This window comes from Simochromis diagramma, unplaced genomic scaffold, assembly GCF_900408965.1.
Source record: "Simochromis diagramma unplaced genomic scaffold, fSimDia1.1 OVJJ01000208.1, whole genome shotgun sequence".
NCBI lineage: Eukaryota > Metazoa > Chordata > Actinopteri > Cichliformes > Cichlidae > Simochromis > Simochromis diagramma.
In genome coordinates, this window is record NW_024386789.1 from 1,196,703 (window position 1) to 1,221,382 (window position 24,680).

Here is a 24,680-nt window from a genome sequence, read left to right on the forward strand (position 1 = left end):
AAAAACATTACAAACTACATTGTTGCTCCTTCATTATCTGAAGAAGTCTGTCCCAGATGCTGCTGCCTTAACAGTCATTAGAGACTACTGCTGCTGAATATGGGCTCCGTAAATGCACAATTTACTCCCACTACAGTAACATTTGCTTAAAACTACAATGCCTAGCTTCTTTCTTAATTATCTCGCCCTTGCTAAAAATGACAAACAGCATCTATTTTTAAATGTCTTTAAATGCTTTCATTTAATGTTTATATGTATATGAAGAAAAAAAAAAGATTTAAGTCTAATTTAGCATGTTAAGGGCTGATGTTTGGGACAGCAAATTTAAAATAAAAAAGAGAGAAACATGCGTATTTGGAAAGGTTACCAGGAGAAATTAATCTTTTGAGCATTTCACCAAAAGACTTTGGAAACCAAAGTGGAAATGTTTGGCCATAATGCACAACACCACATTGGATTAAAATGCCTGATATTGACTGTCCAGCACGGTGATAGAATGGCCACATGACCCGGACACCTTGCCACACAGAGTTGACCGTGAACTCCTCTGTATGCTATAGTATTGTAGAATCAGATGTGAGGCCATCTGTCCAACAGCTAAAGCTCGGCTGAAACTGGATCATGCAATAGCATGGTCAAAATTCAGACCCCAACCTGTATGAAATTTTGCATTGGGGCATTTACAGAGCTGTGCATGAATAAATACCTGCAGACATCAATGAACTGAAGCAATGTTGTAAAGAAGAGTGGGCCAAAAATCCTCCATAGTGATGTGAGAGACTGCTAAAAGTCAAATCATGCAATCATCATGCATTCTGCATTTTAGCTCAGTTCTTGTGAAATAGATAATGATCCAGTGTAATATGCCATGTGTTGTTGTTCATGTGAGTTTCTGTTTAAATGTAAAACCTCATAAGAACCAGATGAATTTTTTTGTTATGTCCTCATACATAAAACCTACCTACCTAGCATACTTGGGTGCAATGCAATGCACCCACTTAGTGCTACAAAACAAGCGTATAAATCGGAAGAATTTAACTCATGAAAAAGCTTCCAAAGGGACCAGCAGCACTGTGGCTCAGCAACTGGAATAAGCAGAGGTGAGGCCTTGCAGACAGCAATCGGCAAAGAGCTCCCCGTGTACTGGCACACTTACAGCAGACACACCCCTAACTTGAAACCCTGACAAAAATCTGAGAAAGCGATTAAAGACACCCGGTGGTTATTTAACGGGGGCGGGGTGGATTAGGTATAGAAACCAAAGATATTTTTATGCAGCCTGAAGTTAGACGTTTAAGCCTGTGGGGATTGACTTACTTTTGGAGCCAGCCACAAGTGACACTTAAAGTAACTGCAGCTTTGGCCATTGCTTCTCTCTTTTTTTTTTTTAAATTTTAGCACAGGAGGTAGGTGTTTGGAGTGCTAAAAATTACAGCTTTAAATAGTACCTTAGTTAGGTTTAAAGTGTTGCTAAACCGCTGTATCTGAACACATTGTTCTCGGCTATGTCAAAATGCGCCCTGTTCTTTTTTATTTGTGCAATTTGTGCATATTTGTGCCTCCAACCAAACCTTTAACCCCCGCTGTCCCCAAAACTTCACTTAACTTGGCATGCATGCCACATGAGAACTGACATATTTAAACAGATATATGGAAGATTCATGGCTTGCATTTTCATTAAAATGTCAAGCCCTTTACTACATTAAATTGCCTATTTTCCATTTTCTTTCCAAAAACCCTCCCGGTCACTTCCAGTCCTCCCACTTCTGCTGTATTCCTAGAAGGGGCATGCAGCCGAAATATAAACACGTCTCCCAACTGCAGCTGATTGACACGATATGTTGATTTTCTCATTGCTGACACTCACTTGAAGACATTTGAAAATAATAGCATATTCCAGTCTTAAAGCAGCTCTGCACGCGTCACGAAACGACAGAAGGCAGAGGTGTGTGTATGTGCAGGTCCTCGGGCTATTTCACTGCTTTTCATTAGTTAGTATACCCTAATATGTCTTGGAAGTGTTTGCCCCACAATTCATTTGCACTTCTGCAACCATAGCTCAAGGAGAGTTTAGACAGCATGGTGCAAAATGCATTTAGATCAAAACACCTAAATTCATCCCCAATCCCATAATTCCCACCACAGCCTCAGTGAAATCCAGTCGCTGCGAACACTCAAGATTAAATGACCTATTTGTGTTTATAATTCACTTGTTACTGATGTTGCAGACCAGTGGTTTCCCAATTTCCTCTACCTGCAGTTCCACTGTTTCTTGCCCTCAGCTGCTCATTTCACCTGGCAGTATGGGCATAATGAAGTTTCAAACAAAATCGTACTTTGTAAATGGAAAATATTGTGGAATTAATTATAAATGACTGGTGCAAAATATTAAAAGGACTGAATGAGGCAAACAGACGGATTCAGATATTATTATTTAATAGAGGCCATTCATTGGGACACCGCGCCAGTAGCTACACTTTCATATATTCACTGACAACATAATATGTGCATTGACTTTTCGGGCCTCACTGGTGCCTTTCTCTTTCCTCAGACTCCCTTAGCCTTGAAGCACTTTATGCTAAGTTAATTTACCCAAATATATCCGCGGCATCACGGCAGCCGCCTCAACATCAACAACTTTGTTAATGGAAACTTGCTGATCCATAAACGTTTGTGCCGCCACAGACTTTTTGCTGGGGGGCAGCTCACGTATGAATGTTAAAAACCATACAGATCGATGAGGGGCATTTGCAAAAGAGGCATAAGGTGTGTTTAATTATAACTGCGTCAGGGGTTTGTGGGTGTGCGCACGCTGCTGGGGGTGGTGTTGCCGTTTAAGCTTCAGAAGCAAGGGGGGTCTGGTATTTAAATAGGGTCACTCCTGGGCCTCACCTTGCAAGTGTTATGCTATATTAAATGCCACTCATGTTAAGTGTGTTGAAACCCTCCTTTGATGTAGTCAAGACATAATATAAAGGTTAAATTGAAAAATGTCCCCTTCCACAGCGCAGGAACATGCCATGATTGATCTCTCTTGTACAGGAAAGAAATGTTAGGCAGACCTGTTTAGTTAGGCCTCCTTTAAGTGTATGAATACAATATGCTGTATTAAGTGAGCGGATTAGAATTTAAGTGTCAGTCAATCAGGATTTCAAAAGGTCAGTGAAAACAGAATTTGCAAAATGCAGGCTGAAATTAGGTTTAAAATAACTGAATTCCAGCAGAACAGGCTTACTTGACAGCAGACACTTATCATAGTTGGGAAACCTTAGCTATTACTAATTACATTAGCAATGGTGCTAATCTAGTGCTTGTTTTTAACCCTTAAAAAAACATTTAAAAAAATGCATATTAAATGTAAGCAGGTCTTGAGTGTACATACAGATAAACTGACCAATTAAAATGGACAGAAATCGGTGCCACGGATGCCAACAATCTACACAATGACTATCCAATGACCATCCTGTCTCCTGATAGGGTGTAGCATGTTAGCACGCTAACATTTAGCCTACTTAGCAACATAAAACTACGGAATACAATTATTATTTAGTGGGTATCAAAGCAATAAATGGAATATAAAATCAAGTTAAGTTTTTTTTAAATAGTATATGAATCAAATTTAAGTGTATGAAATTGGGTATTTGTAATCTGGATTTGTTTAGAACACAAAGGATCCTGAAGCTAAAGCTAATTTGAGCCTAGCACTTACTTATTTACACCTATATGACTTTCCGTGGTTATACTAAGGCCTGTTTGTAACTAAAAGAAAGACATTTTTTAGAGAGTTCACAACAGATTTTTTGAAAAAAAAAGAAAAAAAAAGAAAAGAAAAGATGCTCAAAAATAAATGTTTTTTTAATCAATATAAAATTAATTTGAAAAATGTTAACATTTCAACCAGAAATGTAATATACTTATTATTATGTTTTTACTTGGATGTTAGAGCTTCTCTGACCAGATCAGTTTTTATGTAGTAAATAATAAGATAATTCATTAATTGAAGGTATTAAAAAATACCTATATTAATAAACATTTTTATTATTATTACTGATTTCAAAATATTTTGGGGATTAGTATTATTATCATTATTGTTATTTTCTTTTTGGGTAGGGATTTCAGATTGAGCTGGGGTGTAAATAGAGAAAAACAAATTGTGTAAGCCACATTAAAGGGTGTAAAAAAAAAAAAGGGAAACGCTTCAAAGAACAAACCATACAATTTTGGGTTTTTTCCCCCCTTTATATCAACTTTTGATCTGAACATAATCCAATAATTTCCTTTGTCTGATCCATTTTAAAGCAGTTTTACACACATCATAATTGTGCTCACAATTTCTGTGTATATACAGACAGACAAAACTCTATAAATGGTAAATGGCCTGTATTTGTATAGCGCTTTACTAGTCCCTAAGGACCCCAAAGTGCTTTACACATCTAGTCATCCACCCATTCACACACACATTCACACACTATAAACCTAGTCTATGTCAGCACTAGACACCACAGACAGTATAATGATAATATCCTTTGCTGAAAGTTCAAAGTTAATCTCTTGGATGAATTCCCACATGTATTCTTAGACTTTTCGTTTAGATTCCACCACACAATACTGTACCTCCTTATTTTGTTTCTGCATTTACATTTTCAAGTAAAATTCCTCTTGGAATTCCTGTCCTCAGATGCCCTTGTACTTCCCAGTTTTAGACACAGACCGTGATGAAATAAGTTTAATGTCTGTTTCCCTCTCCTCTTACAGAGTCCAGAAGTGCAGGTTCAGGTGCTGTGGCTCCAGAACGTGTATCGGCGGCCCTGGGGGCCCTATATGCACGGGGCCATGGGAGGATCTAAGCCCAGACAGGGGCGGATCTGGAGTGGATAGGATGTAGTCAATGCTGAACTTGATCTCTGACTCTGGTTTCCCTTGCTGGGTGGGGTTAGGGATAAGGTGGTTATGTTGGGGACCGGGTCTTGGTCTCTCGGGGTTTAATGGGCAGAGGGTGGATTCGGGCTCAGGACGTCGAGCTGAGGGCGTGTGCTGGTTGCTGTGGCTCTCCAAAGAGTGGAAAGGGCTTTCTCTGGAGTCACGGAGGCCAATTTTCATGTTTCTCCGGCGTCTGCGACGGCGAAAGTTGCCGTTTTCAAACAAATCGAGCATGGATTCACAGCCAGTGGCAAAAGTCCAGAAGTTTCCCTTTCCCTTCTCATTGCCCTCAGTCCGAGGAACCTGCGGAAAATAAGACAAAATATGTCCTTATTTACTATAATAATAATAATAATAATTATAATGATAATTGCAAAAGTAATTCTGCTGCTGTAATAGGAGGAACACATCTTCTGTCCTTCATCAGGAAAGTAAAAAATATGTATACGGAAGCTTCTTAATCATGACAACAGAACTGAATACAACTAAAACCAATGATACAAATAACTGATGATTTCTTTCTTGAAAAAGCCTGATGGAAACTAAAAATCTGTGTGTGAGATGCACCATTTTTAGTTCTCCCTGCACGCTGTGCTGTGGGTCCTTACCTTGATGAAACAGCTGTTGAGAGACAGGTTGTGTCTGATGGAGTTCTGCCAGGCTCTCTGGTTGGATCGGTAGTAGGGGAATCTCCTCATGATGAACTCATAGATGCCGGACAGAGTGACCCGTTGGTCGGGGCTCTGCTGGATAGCCATGGCTATCAGAGCGATGTAGCTGACACACAAACACACACGCAAACTTTCATTAGGTGAAACGTAGTAAGACGAAAAGAGGCAATCAAATGGGGAGAAGAAAAAATATTGACAATATTTTGTCAATATGTAAAAAAAAAAATTTCAATATATTCAATATTTTATCTTTGATATTTTATCTTTGATATTTTATCTTTGATTTTGATTTCGTTTATTTTACAAAGATCAGAAAGTACATAGATCCTCCAAGTGACCCTTTTTAGCAATGATTCTGTTAAAACAACAGTAATTTATATTGGAGAATAATAGTACCGTAAGCACCAATCATAGATGGCTGTGAGCTCAACAAGACAAAATATAGTTTGTTTTTTCAGCTCTGCTGAAAAATAAATTTAAAAAATCCCCAAAAAAAGAAGTCTGGTTTATTTTTCTGAGAAACATTTTGAGTATTATAATGAATTTCACTTTAAAGTTGCAGTTCTAGTTAAATTAAACCAGGTTATCATCAGTTTTGTGTCAGATTCGTAGCACTGGGGAAATAAAAACAACAACAAAAAAACACAAGGCATTTTTCTAAGTAGCATTTTGTCTAACGCGCTATTATTAAACTGCTTTTCTATGACTTTACATTGTAAAGAGAGACAAAAAGTCCCACTGGAAAACTGAACTGGACCTAAATGTAAAATATGTCTTTTTGTGTGTATGATTGTGTGTATAATGACTAATACACAAAAAATGGGGGAAAAGAAAAAGATTTATTAATAACCCTCCATACCTGTACGCCGGTCTGCACATTTTCTTCTCTTCGTCCGTGCTGGAAGAAGGGTATCCGTCACCATCGTAGTTGAAACAGTTGAAGGGGTAGTGAGAGTTGTCAAACATATCTACACTTTGACAAGTTTGACGTGTAATCCGAGGTGTTTGGCTCCTCTGAGTGTCCTGGCCAAGGCCCAGCAGCAACACCCTGTCCTGCTGCTCTGCTCTGCCACCATGCTCTGCTCAGCCGGCTGACACTCACTCCGAGCCCTGCTGATGACGGCTGCCTCCAGCCCCCCCCCTCCCTCTTTCCCTCCCCTCCTGGTCCCAGCTGCTCTCCAGGAACTGCTGCTGATCTCGAAACTCGCAGCCTCCTCTTACGAGGTCTTTGAACCCTTGCGACCCTCCGTTGTAACACCAGTATTTTCGGCAACCTCTTGAAAAGAACGCTTTTCCCCACCTTTCTTGTTTTTATTTTTGGGTCAGGGCCTGTTTCTAAGTCAGTCCCCTACCTCTGATCGCCGTTTGTTTACACACTCTGCTTTAAGTGGTGGGTGTAGCACTCAAAATCTATGCAAACTCAGATGTAAATCATGCACCTGACTACACTGCAACAGTGTTTCTACAACACAGAGTAGTAGTTGACTTTTCAGAATAATGACTGGAGACTTGAAAGCACATGAAAGAGAATTATAGCTAAGGAGTTATAATATATACTATCTAAACTATATATTATACAGCAGAATGTTTCTCTGTATCAAAACTTGCACTCTACCTTTACCCCTAACCTCCACTCAGTTGTCCTGCATCTGGACACAGCCAGAGATGATGGATGCCCTGCAGGGTATTAAAATCTTTCAAATTTACACTCCCAGATTTTTCCTTGTAATCTCCAGCCCCATCTGACACAGACAGGCAGAATCTTGCGGCTCATTTTGGAGCAATGATACATATTCTCCATCACTTATTAGCAGACCGGTGTGTAAAATAAAGTTTAAATGTAACTCACTTCCAATCATGTAGGACAAATCGACAGCTCCTGGTTGGGGAACTAGTAAAGTGCAACTTTAGGTTTTCAGGTGAGCTTGGCTGTGTTTACTCACTCCTGCGCGCTCACGCAGAGCCGCCACGTTACAGTGAGAATAACGTTGCTGTGAGCGAGATTCAGAAGAGACCGTCAGCTGTCACTGCAGCTTGACAAGTGTTGCAACTCGTACACAATCATATAAAATCAGTGCAACCTTCTGCTAAGCTCTTGCTGTGCTGATGCAGTCCACCCAGCCTCTCGCTGTACCCGGAGAGAACATACACAGGACAGACTGCTCCTCTCCCCCCTCCCCACCTTCAGCAGGATTCTGGGTGGTCTGCAGGGCTCGAAGGCCGCCTTCATGTTTTATTTTGCTTCTTTTTATAGCTTAATCTCTCCAAATGTACTTAAAACAGCAAAGCCCAAATCAACAAACAAAATCCTTTGCATCTTTGTTTTCTTTTTCTCTCCGTTAACTCTTTAGGGTGCATGTGTGTGTCCACTCTGGCAGACTTTTTAGCCAACAACGGGAAGTATTGTAGATGCTATCTATAATGTTCTTTAATGGCCATAAATTGTTTCCGTGTCTTTAAAACAGGGAGATGTGTATTCTGAAGGGCTCTTAACGGGGCAATTGGAGCTCTCCTGTGGGGCGACAGAGGCCGGGAAAACAGCCCCAAGGTCTGCCAAGCCTCTGTGTGTGGCCTTTCTGCTGCTGGAGTCACATATAGGTACGCTGGTGCGTACGCACAGACGTTAAAGCAGTGCTTGTGTTTATTTCTGCCGGCTGATCGAGCAGCTGAAAGGTCAAAACCGTGCTTAATTTTCTTGGGAAAAAACGTTGTTCTTTAGTCTTCATCCACAAAAGGATTCACAGTTTTGAAGTGAAGGTAAAAGCAAGATTAACCCTTGACGGTCAGTGTAAGGTGCTGAGCAGCAGATGCCAAGGCGGCACCTTTGTCTCATTAACAAATGTCCTTAAGCAAGTAAAGATATTGCTCTAAAACTTTTTTAATGTCCCCTCGTGTTTTTTTTTTTTAATTGTATGACTGATTTGAGCTCATTCAGGAGTAGAGCCAAGAAGAAAACACAGAGCAGTTCAAACATGGCTGTAAACAGGACCGACAGAAGAAAAGGGGCGCAGAGGAGGAGAAGGAGAGGTCACAGTATCAGGCTGGTTTGAACTGAGATCTGATAAGCACCTCGTGGCTCGCTCCCATGACTAGGCTTCCTCTGGCGTCCTGTCTGCGGCCGGCCGCGGTGATTACGGCCCTCAGTAGTTCTCCTCTGGTCACTCTCTGTCCCTCTGATGGTTGTCTCAGATGCAGCTTCCTCCATTCATCACTCTGTCTGCCTCGTTCTGAGTATCTGCGTGTGCGTGCATGCATTTATGTAAACCAACCGAAGAGCCTTTCCGGGGGCTGTTCTGTGAGGAAAGGTTATCAAAACACAACCGTGCACTGGGAACTGTAAACATGGTTATGCACAGATCTGAGGCTGAGGGCCATTTTCTTTTGCACTGCACTGTGCAGCCATCCTCACTGCCACCACCTGACAAATTACACTGGATGATGTGGAGCTCTTCAGTATCACAGGGGTGCCGATTTTCCCCTTTTTGCCTTTGTCAAAAGTACTTATTGATGGTATAAACTAGTTATTATTAATCATTTTTATTGATCATAACACTATATATTAGGTATTATTAATCTCTGGCTCTCTTCCATGGTGTGTCTTTTGTCCCATTTTCCTCCCCATGGCTGCCTCTAAGCCTGCTTCTGCCAGAGGTTTCTTCCTGTTAAAAGGGAGTTTTTCCTTCTCACTTTCACCAAGTGCTTGTTCATGATGGGGTCATTAATTTTTGTCTTTCTATGTATTATTGGTGGATATTTATCTTACAATATAAAGCATCTTGAGGCAACTATATAAATAAAATTGGATTGAATTGAATATTAACATAACTGGTACAGCCCTGCGACAGACTGGCGACCTGTCCAGGGTGTACCCCGCCTTTCGCCCTATGACAGCTGGGATAGGCTCCAGCGCCCCCCGCGACCCTGAAAAGGATAAGCGGAAGCGAATGGATGGATGGATAACTGGTACATGCATATTAATTATTTGCTTGTCTAAAGCTCTTGTCTACAGATGTGATGTTATTTACAAACAAACAGTTTTAAACTTTTAACCATAATTCCACAACTTCAACATCAGTTTGAGGGACCTCTTTAATACCTGGATGTCATCAGTGGAAGTTTTGGAAAGAAAAAAAATATTTTGTTGTAAATAAATAAATAAAACGTCATTGAAAGAAGGGTTAAGAAGAAGACAAAACACACACAAACACACACTTCCCCCGCAGACTTGTGCTCACACACTCACTATCACATTTATTTCCCTATAAGATAATTGCCCCACACTCAATTTGGGGCTTATGTGATCACAGAGATCTGGTGGCTGTAACAGCCTAACATCAATTTAGATGCTTATAAACACAAATGCTTGGAAGTGATTTTATTTATTTATTTATTTAAAGGAATAAGCCGATGGTAGCAGCCTAATCATCTGTGTACAAGAGGAAGACAACATGATTCACAACCAGGAAGGCTTTTTCCGTGATGATGTGACATGTCACTATCATGAGCCTTCCTGCCATTAAAGATCTACCTCCAGCAGTGCCTGCGTAAGGCCCACAGTATAATCAAGGATCACAGCCGTCCATGTAGCACACCAGCTATTCTCAGGCAGATGGTACCACCCACCCCATGTACTTTCAAGAATTTTTAATTATTGATTATTTTTTAAATCTTATTTATCTGACTTCTCGCTACTTTTCTCATCTTAGCTTTTAAACTCACACTGCTTTTGTTTTTTTTATTTATTAATTTTTACCTTGACTTGAGAGCCGAGTTATTATGGTTGTAACTGCTTTCACTGACGAGCTGTGCCCCTCCAAATACACGTCACCAAAGTGGACTCCTAAAACATGTTTGTGATGCATGTTGAGCATTTATTATTATATTTTTCAGAATTACTCTTGCCAGTTAAATGACAGGGTGCTCTGTGTTTAAATGCATTTACAAACTGCAATTATCCAAATATAAAACATTCCCTCCACTCAAAGTTGGAAGGAGGACACTAGACACAAGTGGGAGTTTGTGGGGATTGATTTCTTTTTACAGCTCGCCTCAAGCAGCATCTAGAGCAGGGGTGTCAAAAATAAGGCCAGTGGACCAGAATCGGCCTAGCCAAGACTCAAATCTGGCCCACTGGACGTCTTAAAAATTTGTATGACGATATACATTTTTTCTACAATAGGAAATTCGTTTTTTTACATTGAGTTTACAGTAAAATAAATCTTACACATGTATTTATGTTTTTTACAATTTAAGCTCAAATAGTCATGTTGATAGATTTCATTCATTAAATAGAGCAGCATTTCTTTTGTGTAGTAAAACTGAGATGCGCTGCTGAAATTGCACCTCTTTTTTTATATTGAGACGTTTCAGGGATGAAATATACAACTACACTTGTTTACACTCACAGAACTGTGTTTTTACTGGTCTGACCCACTTAAGTGTTTGTGGCACTTGATGTAAAATGAGTTTTACATCTCTGATCAAGAGGAACTGCAATTTACCCACTTCTGCCTTGGCTTCAAATAAATTTACTAACTTTCACAGGTCTCGCAGGTTTGGGGCATTTTCAGGTAAAGTACCAACCAAGGAACATTTGCACATTTGTAACGATTTCTGAAGATTTTTAAATGTTGTTGAACCACATTATGTGTTTCGTGTAACATGAAAAGGAACAGAAATGACTCCCACAAAACCAAAGGATCCACATTAAAGTTGAACGGGCCAAATCTAATCCAACATCCTATCCTAACTATCCTGAGGACTGAAGGTCAGAAGAAAAAGAGAGAGCTCAGAAAGCTGCGAGGCACTGAGACGGATGAGGAGGTTCACTCTTCTTCTTGAGCTGAGTCAAAATGATCTGGCTCACTAAAAAGAGGCGGAAGAGTGCTTGCATATGATTTGTTTAATGACATTTCACATTACGTTGCTTGCTTTGCTTTAGAGAATGAAAAAGACACATTGTTACTGTCAGGAAGAAGTGTGTACGGAGGGAAAAAAAGACTCAAATTATGCTGATTTTGTTTTATTGCACTTTTACCATGATGCAAAGAAATTCAAGATAAAATCCACAGAAACGATGAGCGGAATAAAAACAAAAAGAAAGAAAAAAAAAAGAAGCATTTTCACTTCAAGGACACCATCTAAGGTTCTCCGTTGATCCACCCATACATCCATACACACTGTACCGCCCTGACACAGGACTATGGAAACTTAATAAAAACCCCTTATGGAACAGATGGAGTCAGCACACATATGTAGACCTCTGTGTCTTATCTATAGCTCGTACCCAGGAGGAGCTTAACCCTTTCTGCTATGAATCCAGACATTCAAGTATTTCTATCATTGCACAGGCACTAGATTTTTCCTAATGTAATATATTAAACTTTCAGCCAGTGACTGAATCATCGACACCAACAGTTAAGCTATGAGCTGCTGGTAATGAATGAAATATACATCCTGAAAAATAATCTCTCCACAACAGCAACATCTGGACATCAAATATATATTACAAAGAAACATTAGTGTCACATTTGGCTTTTGGTACCGTAACTCTAACCGCATGTCTGTTGCGCTGAAGGCAATAAAGTTGGGGGAACAAAAAAAAATTGTAAATGCTGTAAACACAGGTGGCGATGTGTGGTGCCTGTAAAATGGGACTGCCAGTACCCGGCAGCTGGCCACCCTTTTCGCACGTGCTCAGGTTGCCCTCTTGTGGACAAATTAAGGAAATTCAGCTTTAAGACAAAGAAAAAAGGAAAAATATGTTACTGATTAGTATTCATTTTGAACAATAAATAATAAATACTCTCTTAAGGGCATGTAACATTTATGGGCAATAATTCATGGGCTAATCCAGGAGTAAACCTGTACTCCACTCCAGTCGAATATTTTTCATCGTCCAACTATGAGATGCTGAAACGGCTCAGCAGGAATAAAGTTAAAAAATAAAAATCGCAGCAAATCAATATCATTTTCATAATGACGATAACAGGAAGTCCCCTTCTACCTCTTCCAGCCACCCTGATTGGTTAACCATAACGCTTGCAATATTCAACAGCAGGTAGAAACACATAATTCAGCATGTGAAGAGGAGGGGGCCGGATTCTTTTACGAGTCCCTCGGAATTCACTGAATTCAAAAAAACGGGTCCTGAACCAGAAAGGCGAGAGAAGGCGTCCTTTGCAAGACTTTAGCGGTTTGGTTGGTCGGCGGGGTCGGCTGTGGTGGTACACTAAACTCAGGGTTGGATTTTTCAAAGGAGTCTAGGTGGTGGGTTCGGTTCTGCTAAGCCCCGGATCGGTCCAGAAATCTTCAGCATGTCTCGGGCATCAGTACAGTTACAAGTTATTGCACTGTTCTTTTTTTCAGTGCTATCCAGCAGGCGTCCTCTTCTGCGCAGCCTATTACCTCGGGCAGGTGGGCTTTCCTGTAAGTTCAGCAGAATTTAAGCCCTCGGAGAAATTAAGCACAGATGGAGTTCATCTGCGTTACAGGATTCCAGTTCAGTTTAAAGGTAGACTGGGTTTGGTCCGTCCAGCCTCAAATCTCCAGGTAGTCAGTCCAAGTCCTGCCGCCAAGCGCCCCCCGAGGCAGCTACCTCCTTCTCGGGCCGTTGTGGGCGTGGTCTGTCCCTTGGTATCCCTGGAGGTCGTCCTCCACCACGTAGCTGTATCCCTCCTTTTCGATGCAATCTGACAGCACATTTAGCACCTGGTGACGAGAAAACGCCAAGCTTTTAGTACACGGTGAGCTTTTTTGTAACCACTACGTACTGACTAGCTTTTCCAAGAACAAGAGCACAGTGACACCACTCTCAGACCTCTGTGGTACTGCTGATGACTCGTCAAAGAGCCGAGACTTCCAGTTCGTGATCTCTTATTGTTTATGAATGAAAAGAAATGAGGGGAAATCTGGGATTAAGAATTTGAGACTGCATTTAAGCAAATGTGTTCCTCTTTTGTCCTCCAAACACACTTTCTACTGGTCAATGACTCCCGGAAATCAAAGTCTTCAGTCACTTCTAGCTGCTGAAAAACATTAAGTAATTATCAAATGAATGTGTTTACTGACTGTTTATAGTTTCAATTTAATACATTCAATAGACAATCCCAAGCAAACTGCTTTATGAGTGTGAAGCACTGACCTGGCGCAGTCGTCGGTCCATGGCGTCCAGATGTGGCTGGATGAGGATGGGAGAGAGGCGGTCCCTCACCAGGGACTCTGCCATGAGCACAGACAGCTTGTATTCTTCCTTAGCCAGCAGCTGCAGTCGCAAGTGGGTAGATTTCCTTACCCTGCAGAAAGAGAACAGCCGGGGGAAAAAAGAGTCAGCCCGGCCACACGCTTTACATCTCTGCCTCTGCTCAGCAACACTCACACCAAAATACAACAACACCCCATGTGCACCTTTACTAGCCTCATACAGATTATAATTTTTAAATAGGTTTTTTTCCTTCTATATTACACTATCCTTCCAGAACTATCAAAAATGAAGACCTCACCTGCAGCACTGGTTCAGTGGCACCAGGATGGACAGCTCATCATGCGAGTGTTTTCCAAAGCTAGGATGGAAAAGCATAAATAAGTGTGCAAAATGGGATGTGGTTCCAGATTTCTGTGCATCATGTCCACAACCCCTGATATTTATTTTTTGTTTCACTTATTTGGTTTAATTTGAATGGCCAGACAAAATTAAACATAGCCTGTTGCGATTTTCCTTAATTTATGTGTATACTGTTGCAATGGTGGATGCTCACATTTCATATACGAGCAAGTTTTAAATATGAAATCAAGTCTTATGAGCCAAAAGACGAAACTTCAAAGCGATATAAATTTTTTCAGCTTACGACAGTTTTTTTAAATTACATTTTTTTGTTTTTTATGATGTCATTGAGAGCTGATATCCCTTATTCCTTATCTCAGATATACAGCGCTGTTTGTGGAGCTCCAGAGATGCTAACAGTTAATTATGCAAAGCTGCTCTAGTAGAGTCCAGAACTGAAATCATGGTGTCATAAATTAGTATAAGGACTTTAAACATCCATCCATTTTCTTCTCCTTATTCAGGGCCGGATCGCAGGGGGCCACAGCTTAAGCAAAGAAGCTCAGGGCGTCCTCCCGATAGGACATGCCCGATACACCTCACTCTAGAGGCAGTCAGGAGACATCATTGTTAGACAGCCAAACCACCTCGACCGGCCTACTGTGAGACCCTCTCAAATGACTGCACAACCTCAAACTAAGGGAGAGTTCAGCTGCCCTTTGGAGCACGCTCATTTATGACGCTTGTATCTGTGATCTCATTATTTCGGTCACTACCCAAAGCTCGTGATCATAGGTGAGGGTAGGAATGTAGATTAACCAATAAACTGACAGCTTTGCTTTTACGCTCTGCTCTCTCTTCACCACGATGCACCAGCGCAGCGTCTGCATCACTGCAGCCAAGCCCTCCTTCATGAACAAGACCCCACGATACTTAAACTCCTCTATTTAGAGCAACAACTCATCCCTGACCCGCAGCGGGCACTCACCCATTCTAAACTAAAGCTGCACTGACTCACCCTCTGCCATTGTCTAGATGGATGATGAAGGTCTCATTTCCAAACTTTTCAAATGTCTCATAATGGTGGCGATCCATGTTTCCTGTTAAGAAAGAGGAAAACAAAAAACAAATCAGCTAGTGGATGTTATGATATATGAGTAATATACCTGCTTATAAGGCTACATACTGTGTAAAAGTACGAAAAAATAAAAACCACTGATGGCAGTAGAGTCGTGGATGATAACGTTCGCTCGACTGAACACTAAACAATCCGACTTTTCGGTGTTGGTAGAAAACTGATTCTCGTCTTATGTCAGACACTCACCCATGAGGAAGTCAAAGATGGTCATGTCCATAATGTCCAGCAGTCGTGTGCCGCTGTCATAAGGTGGAGTCTGTTTGACCTCCTCACAGTAGTCTGGGTCCACCTCCCATCTGAAGAAACGTTTAATACTTTTAATTTTTTTGCATCTGATTTGGAAAAATGTCTTTTAAACCCATTTCCCTTTTATGCTATGTACTTTTAGATCTAAGCGTTTTTTTCCTGCGTCGTAATAAGATTGAAATTAATGCTGTATAGCCAGCATTGACCTCTTGCACAGCTCTCACGAATTCATGCTGCTGGTAACTGTCAGTGACTTCAATAAACACCCCCTGATGCAGTGAATCGCTCAGTATTTGCTTCTACTGAAAGCGTGCGAATGCAAGAGTGTCTGAACACGGGATCGACGTCTTACTCTGCCTTCTTCCGTTTGTGGTACGAGCGTCTCCATGGGTTCCTCCAGGTCTTGCGTTTGGCAAGGGCCAGGTCCGGGAGGAAGGCGGCCAGAGATCCTTCTATCTGGTCAGGTTTACCACACAGAGCGTGCTCAGTGGAGCAGTAGTAGGAACACTCTCCATAGAAGCACACATTGTTGGCTAAAAGTCAGAAAAATAAAAGCAAACACATTCATATACTAATACTCTGATCAGCCAGTCAGTGCTAAATACTTAAAGAGTCACTGCACTCTTCTTCTCTTTTTGTCAGTCGGTCCACATATATTTAAAGACCATTTTCCACCCGATTGAAATTACCTGGGGATGCTCGCTGACCTGTATTAATTGCTGAGATTGTCAGTAATTTTAATCCAGTGACAATTTTGCTCGTGTATAATATGTAAAGCTGCATTGCTAATTAACTGTCGTGCTTTGGCACAAGGTAAAGTCCCCTGATAATACTAATCCCATGCAAATGAATATCACAGCAATTCAGGCCAAAAGACTTGCTCTACATTATGATCAAGGAGGTGCTTGATTTTTGCTGTGCTTTTGCATTTTTTGAGGGGGGATGTTAAAAAATCTTTCAAGGTGTTCTTCTGACATCAACAATTCAGATCATCAGCAGACGTTTGGGAAACTGCACATGGACACGAGCGGTTTTTGGAAGAGAAGCTAAAAATAGTCTAGATGTGTACCTGGTGAAATGAAGAAGGTCCTCCAGAGCTTTTTATCTCGTGTAACATCGCGGATCTCTTTTGTCATGTTAGCTAGTCGGCCGGCTACAGGAGGGACACGACGGAAGTCCAGGATCCTACAGGATGGAGACAAATACTCAGGGTCATTTGACTTCAGTGGCAGCCCACCAAAAAAGTATGAAAGCGATGAGTGCACGCGTCCAAACAAAAGATGCATTAACCGTGGTTATTTGGATCTGGACCGTTCGTCAACAGTGTTGGTAGTTGCAGTAATTGCAACAAGACACAGGTCATTATTTTAACCTAATGTTTCACTCTATGCATGGACTATAATAATATAAGCAACAACTGAGTCATAATTGAGTAAAATCTAAAAGCACAAATGTGATTTAGTTAGTTTAACTTTTACTGTCAAACATCAACCTACAGGCCAGAATAGGGCTGCCAAAGGATACCAGATGACCCCTCCCTTCATTGTCCTTTGAAAATCTGCAGTGTATTGAACTTCTATGTGTGAACAGCAGCAACAGGGACCAGCTGTTTGTAATGCAGAAAAGCTTTTTCACACCAAATGGGAGGCGAACTTACAATCCCTCACTTAGAGGAATCAGTACTTCATCCGTTATGCCACTGGAGCGAAATACCTGTGCTGTCATAGTGAAACCTTATGTGATTGAACCTCACTACCAGAAGGGGGCACTGTGACACAAGTACCAGACAGTTAAGCCACATGCTGGTAAACCTCCCTGTGGTTTTCATGTGGCTGTGGTCCTACATGAAGCTATTTTTTAACTTCAGTGCAGCTTTTTATTGCCTTAATATGCTGAGAGATATAAGTTTCCAGTGCATTCTAATCTATTTCTGGGTTTGTGTTTTTGCATCATTTGACTGGAAACCAGCCTAGATACGCATTTGAGAAAGGTTTAATATGGCGTGAATGTCTTCCTGCATGTATGCAGCCACCCAACTACAGCACCAGCATGGGCTCTTTAAAAATTGATACCTCTGACAACACCTAATGGCCAAGGCCCGAGGGCAGGGAGACACGAGGAGACAGACTGATTAAATGAAATGAAGGCGCGGGAATGAGAGAAGAGAGATGCAGCGATATGGGAGAACAAGCCCATCATACAAATGATGCCATCAAGTGTGTTGGCGGGTGCAGTGACACAGACACGTGCAGTCTCTTTCCTGCTCTCTGTCAAAGAGACAGAAGGACACAGGATGCGGTGTTGTACGGTGCTGTTTGGCCTGCTGGGCCTGGGCTTGCTGCCATGCTAAAGGGAACAGCTAGTGCTGGCTTCTGCCTCTTTTATCGCTCACACACATTTTCTTCCATCTTCGTCCCCTCTGATAAGCCCAATTCCCACAGTGCCCATTTCAAACTTGCGTTATATTTAGCTTGGGTTTAAGAGAACCTGCTAGAGCCATGAAATGAACAACAGTGGGAATCGCTGCTTCCCATATTCCCAGCTGAGAAAATGTATAAGACCCAAGTGGGTCTCGTGAGATTGGGGCTTATATGGTTTAATATTTTAAGGTCACATTTGGTCTTGTATGACTTTAAATCTGCTGACTACCTAATGCAGCACTTCCCAGTTAAATCCAATCACATTATTAATGATGCCTAAAGCAGTTTAGCCCATATAGGAAAAGTCATTGTCAATGTTGGTGTGTGTATGCGTGTGCGCGGCTGTGCTAGTGATGCTTTAAAAGTGCCTGTGCGTGTGTGTGTGTGTCTGTGGGCCCCCCTGGGAGGCAGTGTAGCCTCAGCCTCTGCACCAGCAGCAGCAGCTGCAGCTCTCTGGACAGGCTCTAATTTAGAACAGACAAAATAAGGAAAAAAATTAAGCGCTGCTTTTGGCAAACCCTGCCTGGCTTATATTTAGAATGGCACAGGGCCTTTCGTGCCTTTGGTTTCCTCTTCTTCCCCTTAACCCACACATATGCTGGAGCATATTTTCATGTGTGTATGTGGAGAGGAGGACCAGATGTGAAGCAGACTGGTGAAGAACGCCACTTCTAATGCAATTCCAGATGAACTGTGTCATTGTGCCTAAAGGAAAAGCAGATTCACCATCACGGCCTTCTATGGCCCTATTGTGTGTAGACGTGTGTGTGTTTGTGTGTAGGTGCGCAAGACCTCGGTATCATCTCGTGTCAGCACAGAGGAGCACCAGGATTCAGACTACAACACAAGCCCTCTGCTCGTAATAGCAAACAGCCACAGTGACGTCAGCACGACTTTAACAGCAACGCACTAAAACTCATTGCTCTCGCTCGTCGATCAGAGGCCCTCGCGAGGATTTCTCTTTTCATTAAAGTCTCTCCAGCAGCCGGGTGGGCCGTAAAGTACTAGCCTGGTAAAGGCAGTGAAGTCAGAGAGCTTGGTTGTTAGCTAAGCAAGGAGGCTGTAGTCATTGTTCAGTCAGATGCTAGCTGCAGGAGTTCAGCATTCATCCGTTATGACTCATGGCCTCTCGGAGCTCACAGCTTCTGCTGGATGGGTCAAACTCGCACAATTCACTGTGTTTGGGTGAAAAAAAAAGAGTTTCTGAGGGACAGGAAGCAAATGTGAAAATAAGTGCAGAAGAATATGGAAGGTTTTCATCCACACAGCGTAAAGACTATGTTTTGCTATACTTGGGGTGACTTCAATCAGCTATATTCTTTTTCCTCATTCAAACCTTTAAAAACAGGTAGAATGGCAACATTTTGATCTTTCTATCCTTTGATATTGTAATAACCAGATTATGCTAATCGAGCAATTATGTAAGAGAATTCACGCATTAATTAGCAAGGCTTCGCACGAAATATGGAGAATATTCACACGAGCACACGTGTCTTAAAGCGTTACTGTAAGACACCGGTACACGGATCTGGTGTTCCTCCCAGGCGGTTAATGAGCTGACACGAGGACAGGCAAAAAAGAAATAGCAATCAGGGAGGAACAAAGCCCTGCAGGATGTTGGCCCTCGCGGGTGGAAAAAATACTTGGGAGGTTAGTGTAAATTTAAGAACATGAGCTTTTTTTCTCCCCTCCTTATTAAGTCTGAAGTGTTTGTAGCAACAGGGCTGTTTCTGGGTGTTATGGTGCTCAAGGCCAGACACCCACTGCTGCCCCTGAAGGAAGAGGCCTTTTCACAGCTAATTCTTTAACGTTGTTTCAGTTAAATTGAGCTTTTGCCTTCTGGTTTGTGCCAAGCTGCATCTTTCCTTGTTTTAGCCACGTTCCAAACATGTTGGACGCAGGGACCTGAATAAAAGTGTATTTTTATTGTATTTCCTTTTGCTTTTTATAATGTGTTTTAATGAAGACGTTTATACATTTTACAAGTAAAAATCTGCAACTCTGAATCCCTCTGCACTTTAATAAAGTTAAAGGCCTTACATTTGCTTTGCATGTCAGAATTTTTAAGCTAGCCACAGTACCGTTGCTCACAAACAAGACTGTATGTTACCCAATAAATTGCCCTTGCAAAAACAAAACAGTCTGCTTTTGAGTTCACACCAACTCTAATGTCAAAAACCAACAAATTACAAATCAAAAATGTTGTGATGTTGTCGATGAGGTGACTGCCTCATCGACGCATGTTTAGGTTCAATCTGAATTCATCAGCTGGGTTATGGAAAAAGAAAAAGATGCCATTGTTTTACATTTTAAAAGTAAATAGGTAAGTTGGAATTTCACTGTTTGAATTGCTTTATGGTTTTATTCACTTAAAAAAAAAACAGATATCTTGCCTGTTTTTTTAAGGTTTTAACTGAAATGACTGGTTGGGCATGTCAATCTAGTGACAGTGATCTGTGCCTATACAGGCACATAAAATTCAGAATAAAACATTTACATTGAAAAGGTCTATCTTCTCCTTTATGGTGATGTGTAGCTCGCCTGCGGCTGATAATCTTGTCCTTTGCAGCAAGGTACGGAAAAGCTAAAATCTTTTGATCTTCTGCTTTATATGAGGGACTGGTGGTTTTCAAAAAGTCTCAGAGTATTGTGACAGGCTAGTGTTCACCTACTTGTCCAGATGAAAGGCTGCAATTTCAGCATTGTGTCTTTCAAAGTCAGAAAAATAGAAGAAATCTGGCGGCGTTTCCTGCTCCCGGGTCTGCCTGCAGGAACACAAGAAAGAAAAAAAGCACAGTTAGCTGAGGGGTTACACACACACACACACACACACACACACACACACACACACACACACACACACACACACACACACACACACACACACACATATCTTATGCATAACCAGCAACCTTTGCATAACCAGCGATTTGACACTACGCATCAAGCTATGCATGCATTTCACTGTTCTCAATGATTAATTAGCATGGATACAGAAAGAATTGAGCTGCAGGCATGCAAAATGACCAGAATTCAGTGTCACAGTCTTTGACGGGTGCACTGCACATTAACCCATAACGCATTTCCACAGATGTCTCACTCCACAGCAGCCCAGTCAGTGATAATCCGCCCAGGCTTTACACCTGTGCAGCTAATACTACAAACACCATTTGTGAGTAATAACATAGGCACAATAAACCAGTGTCCTTGCCTCACAAAAAGACCCTCGTCAGAGTTACCCAGGGTGTTTTGTGGGGCAGCGAGAAGGCGGGGACAACTCAAGGTCAAAGACTTTCTACTGAAGCATCCGCTCCTGTTCTCACCCTGTACCTATTTCTGTCCAGCTCTGATCCTTCCCTCTCTTAAAAAAACTGCATTCCACACACATTCTGCCTTAAAGCTCTTACTGGAGGGAAAAGAGGCTCTTAAAGGCTTAAATCCAAGAGCTGATGGAACATGGGCCAGGATGGAGAAGGACAGGCTGGATGGCCGCGGTAAAAATAAGAGGGGGAACGGGGGTCAAAGGAAGCAGAGGTGAAAAGAATTCCTGAGAAGATGCTGCTTATAGAAAATATGTAAATATCTATAAAGAATGCAAAGAGAGCCATGAAACTTTCTTCTTTTATACACTCTGCCTTCTCTTTGGTCTTTTTTTTGTTATTGACAACAGTAAATACTTTCCAGGAAGGCAGCTGAGTGTAATGATTTGGACTGCAGCCTCTGCCATTTCTACTTCAGCTAGTTGAGGGAGGATAAGAATGGAAACTATCTTGGCAACTTCTCTTTCTCTCCTTCGCTCTCTATTCCCTCTGGATGGCTCTCTCTGTTTATTTCACTCAAAATCCTCTATCTCACCTCCTCTGCTTCACTGCTCTCCCTCAGAACTGTTTTCTCTAGTTTCGTGTGTGTGTGTGTGTGTGTGTGCGCGCATTCACGGCTTAATACTTTCTATCTGTCTGCATCTCTCTTTTTCTCTCTCCAGTCCATCCGTCACTCCCTTCCTCAGCTGGCTGGCTGATTGTAGCTCCACAGCTGCGTGGCTGACATATGCACCAGTCATTAACTAACCCAACATGGAGCCCAGAAACACTCTCATCCACTAAACCCCCCCCCACACCAATTTCCTCTCCTTCTTTATCTTTCTTGTTCTGTCTTTCTAAAATCTATCCCCATCCTCAATCTCCCCTGCGAACATTTGACAGGCAGCCTCGTGCAGATGGGTGGCCAAGTTTGACTGCAGCAAGCAGAAAAGTTTGAGAGTGAATCCTGCATCAAAACTGCCCAAAATACAAGAATATTGCTTTTTAAAAAGACATTCGGCTTGTGTTTTCGCATTAGACGACTACGTTCAGCATCTAAAGTTAACATAAGCAGTCAGTTATTCCTCCTTTAACATTCTTCAGTCTTTGCTTCCTCACTCTCTGCCTTTCTTTTACTCTCGGCCTCACTCCCGAGCGGTCATTGAGACTCTGCCAGTAAAGGCCAACCGCTGTCTCTTGATTGTATCGCTCTCTCCTTCTGGATAGCCTCGCTTCAGGGACACAGCTCTCGCTCCACACGAAGGAAAAAAATGAAATGATGAAGGCGGAAAGCAGTGTCTATTTACCCCCAACGCTGCTCAGCAGCTCTGCGACACAAAAAAATATCATTCACGCCGACACATTAAGCAGCTACTTTATCAACAGCGGCGTAAAGTCAGGTGCTGAATCTATTGTTTGCCAAAACGACAGGGGGACCGGCCTCCAATGAATAAATGAATTTTGGAGACTAAAATGTGAAGAGGTAACGTTTACATGCACGCAGCTGGTCAGCAAAGCTTGGCATACAGAAGCAAAGGAAACAGGAAGGAACAACAACCAGTGCAATGCATCCACCTACCAAAAGTAAAGCTCACTAACAAAAACTATCTTTTTTTTTGCAACTGAACAACAGAAAGCTTTTTAAATGTACTTCAAGCGCTGCCTTGTTGTCCAAGTTCATTAACCACAGAAAACCTATAACACTGGCACACTTGTAACTCAGTTAAACTGATGGCAAAACCCAAGCATGCATTTTCCATAAGAGGGATTCCAAACGCATTGCTCTTTTACAATTTTATATTTCTTTTTGTGAAGCTGATAAATCCTTATTAGCTGTACTGGGCCAACCTGTATTCAAGTGGGTGGAAAACTGACCATTCAAGGCTGGCTGACGTGATAATCACCTCTTTAAAATGTATCAAAGTTTACAGTTATCAGTTAGTTGCATGTCTGCTTTAGGTGACAGGCGGATGCACCTCCACTATATTGAGTCAGTACCAGACCATTCTCACCATGTTTGCGGTGCTGTTTAGTCTTTTTAATGGAATTACACGACAAATGTATCTATCAGTGCATTCAGTTGCCCTAGCAACCTCGTCAAGAAGCCTGTGCTCCAATTTTGGCAAGTAGATATTTATTCATATAATACTAAATGCTGATTAGAAGATGGGTATAGACGCACCTTGCAAACCATATTCTCTTGTCTTGGCCGATATTATCAGCTGATATTACAGAACTGTCGATATATTGGTATCACCAAATATAATTATTTGAAAATGAATATAATTTCATATTTCAGTTTTTAGCAGATAAAGGCAAATGGCTTAATTAAGAATTGAGGTGCGGTATGGGGAAGGCTAAGCAGACTGAAAAAAAGTAACCTGCAACAAATGTATTCTTACCTGCACTGCCACATTATCTTAGTAAGGACTTGTAAATAACCACAAAAAACAAGTGTAAGGGAAAAGAAAAAATATATCGGCTGATATATCAGATTTTTCAAATCCCCAAATACCTAGGCTCTAGTTCGGATGTAATCCTCTTTGGCTCCAAAGTTAACAAGATGGCGATGCCCAAAATCATAAACATTTTGAATGTTATGGGCACATTGTGATAAGATGAGAAAGCAGTAGATAAAATACCCCTTTAGAAGGAACGAAAGCTGATCCCCAGCCCTGTTTGGGAGACTGTTGTATAGTTTAAAACAAAGATAATGTAAAAGAAAAAATACTACAAGGAAACGTGTGTTACTGCAGCCCTAACTTGCCAGTGTTTCATGACTGTGCTGACCATACAGGAGCGTAGTCATGGAGATTTCTTGGAGGATAAGAATGAACAAACATTCTAGTGCGATGATTCATGGCCACTCAGCCTTAAAGAAACTCACTAAAATACTTCACGTAGTCGTGCTACACTCCTCTCCCTGTATAGGGGAAGAAACCACAATAAGGTGCTTTATTCGTGAGTGCTCCACAGACCCAACAATAAAGCTTGTCCAAGGTGCATATGCTTGAATCACTGCTGTTCTCTATGATGGTGCGAATAAGAATATAAGAGCCCAGCAGTATATGTTTATACTTGAGACAAATATCTCTGCCTGTGGCCTGGCTTGATATGTGGCTTCACTGATGCTCTCCTCTCACTGAATGCCAGCCAGGAAGCAGGAAGGCTGGATAATTACCACAGTCCACAACCAATTCAAATGTCAATAAAGTTATTTAGAGCATGTCATTTTGCCCCCCCCCTGCCCCGCCGCCGAGTGAGAGCGGGAGGAAAAAGGGTAAAGAGAGGAAGAAGTGAAGGAAGGACACGAAATAAATTGCGACGAAAGGTTAAACAGGCAGATTAGCAGTGATGACACGGAGGACGAGCTACGGTACGTCTCTCAGGTACCTTTGAACTCACAAATACGCAGCTGTTTTGTATTATGTAACATTGTGTTTG

The 24,680-nt window shown here is 41.6% G+C and overlaps 2 protein-coding genes across 2 annotated transcripts in view; both read right to left on the bottom strand.

Moving 5' to 3' along the window:
- Positions 1-4,096: 4,096 nt before the first annotated feature.
- Positions 4,097-6,700, bottom strand: foxl3 (forkhead box L3). Its single transcript, XM_040023194.1, has 3 exons — positions 6,451-6,700; positions 5,529-5,697; positions 4,097-5,223 (listed from the first exon to the last, which is right to left on the bottom strand). The coding sequence occupies exons 1-3, from the start codon at positions 6,555-6,557 to the stop codon at positions 4,750-4,752; spliced, it is 750 nt and encodes a 249-aa protein (XP_039879128.1). The 5' UTR covers positions 6,558-6,700; the 3' UTR covers positions 4,097-4,749.
- A 4,778-nt stretch (positions 6,701-11,478) lies between these two features.
- Positions 11,479-24,680, bottom strand: part of fam20cb (FAM20C golgi associated secretory pathway kinase b) — a 58,303-nt gene continuing 45,101 nt past the window's right edge. The window contains exons 4-11 of the mRNA XM_040023182.1: positions 20,610-20,702; positions 16,587-16,702; positions 15,870-16,050; positions 15,458-15,567; positions 15,152-15,233; positions 14,093-14,152; positions 13,735-13,885; positions 11,479-13,301 (exon numbers count right to left, since the gene is read on the bottom strand). Coding sequence (XP_039879116.1) covers positions 13,185-13,301; positions 13,735-13,885; positions 14,093-14,152; positions 15,152-15,233; positions 15,458-15,567; positions 15,870-16,050; positions 16,587-16,702; positions 20,610-20,702 — 910 coding nt within the window. The 3' untranslated portion in view covers positions 11,479-13,184. The remainder of the gene's footprint in view (positions 13,302-13,734; positions 13,886-14,092; positions 14,153-15,151; positions 15,234-15,457; positions 15,568-15,869; positions 16,051-16,586; positions 16,703-20,609; positions 20,703-24,680) is intronic.

Coding starts and splice junctions, on each gene's coding strand:
- foxl3 (XM_040023194.1), bottom strand. CDS start 6,557: ATGTTTGACAACTCTCACTACCCCTTCAACTGTTTCAACTACGATGGT. Junction 5,698..6,450: donor ATGTGCAGACCGGCGTACAG/GTATGGAGGGTT, acceptor TTTGTGTGTCAG/CTACATCGCTCTGATAGCCA. Junction 5,224..5,528: donor TCAACAGCTGTTTCATCAAG/GTAAGGACCCAC, acceptor TATTTTCCGCAG/GTTCCTCGGACTGAGGGCAA.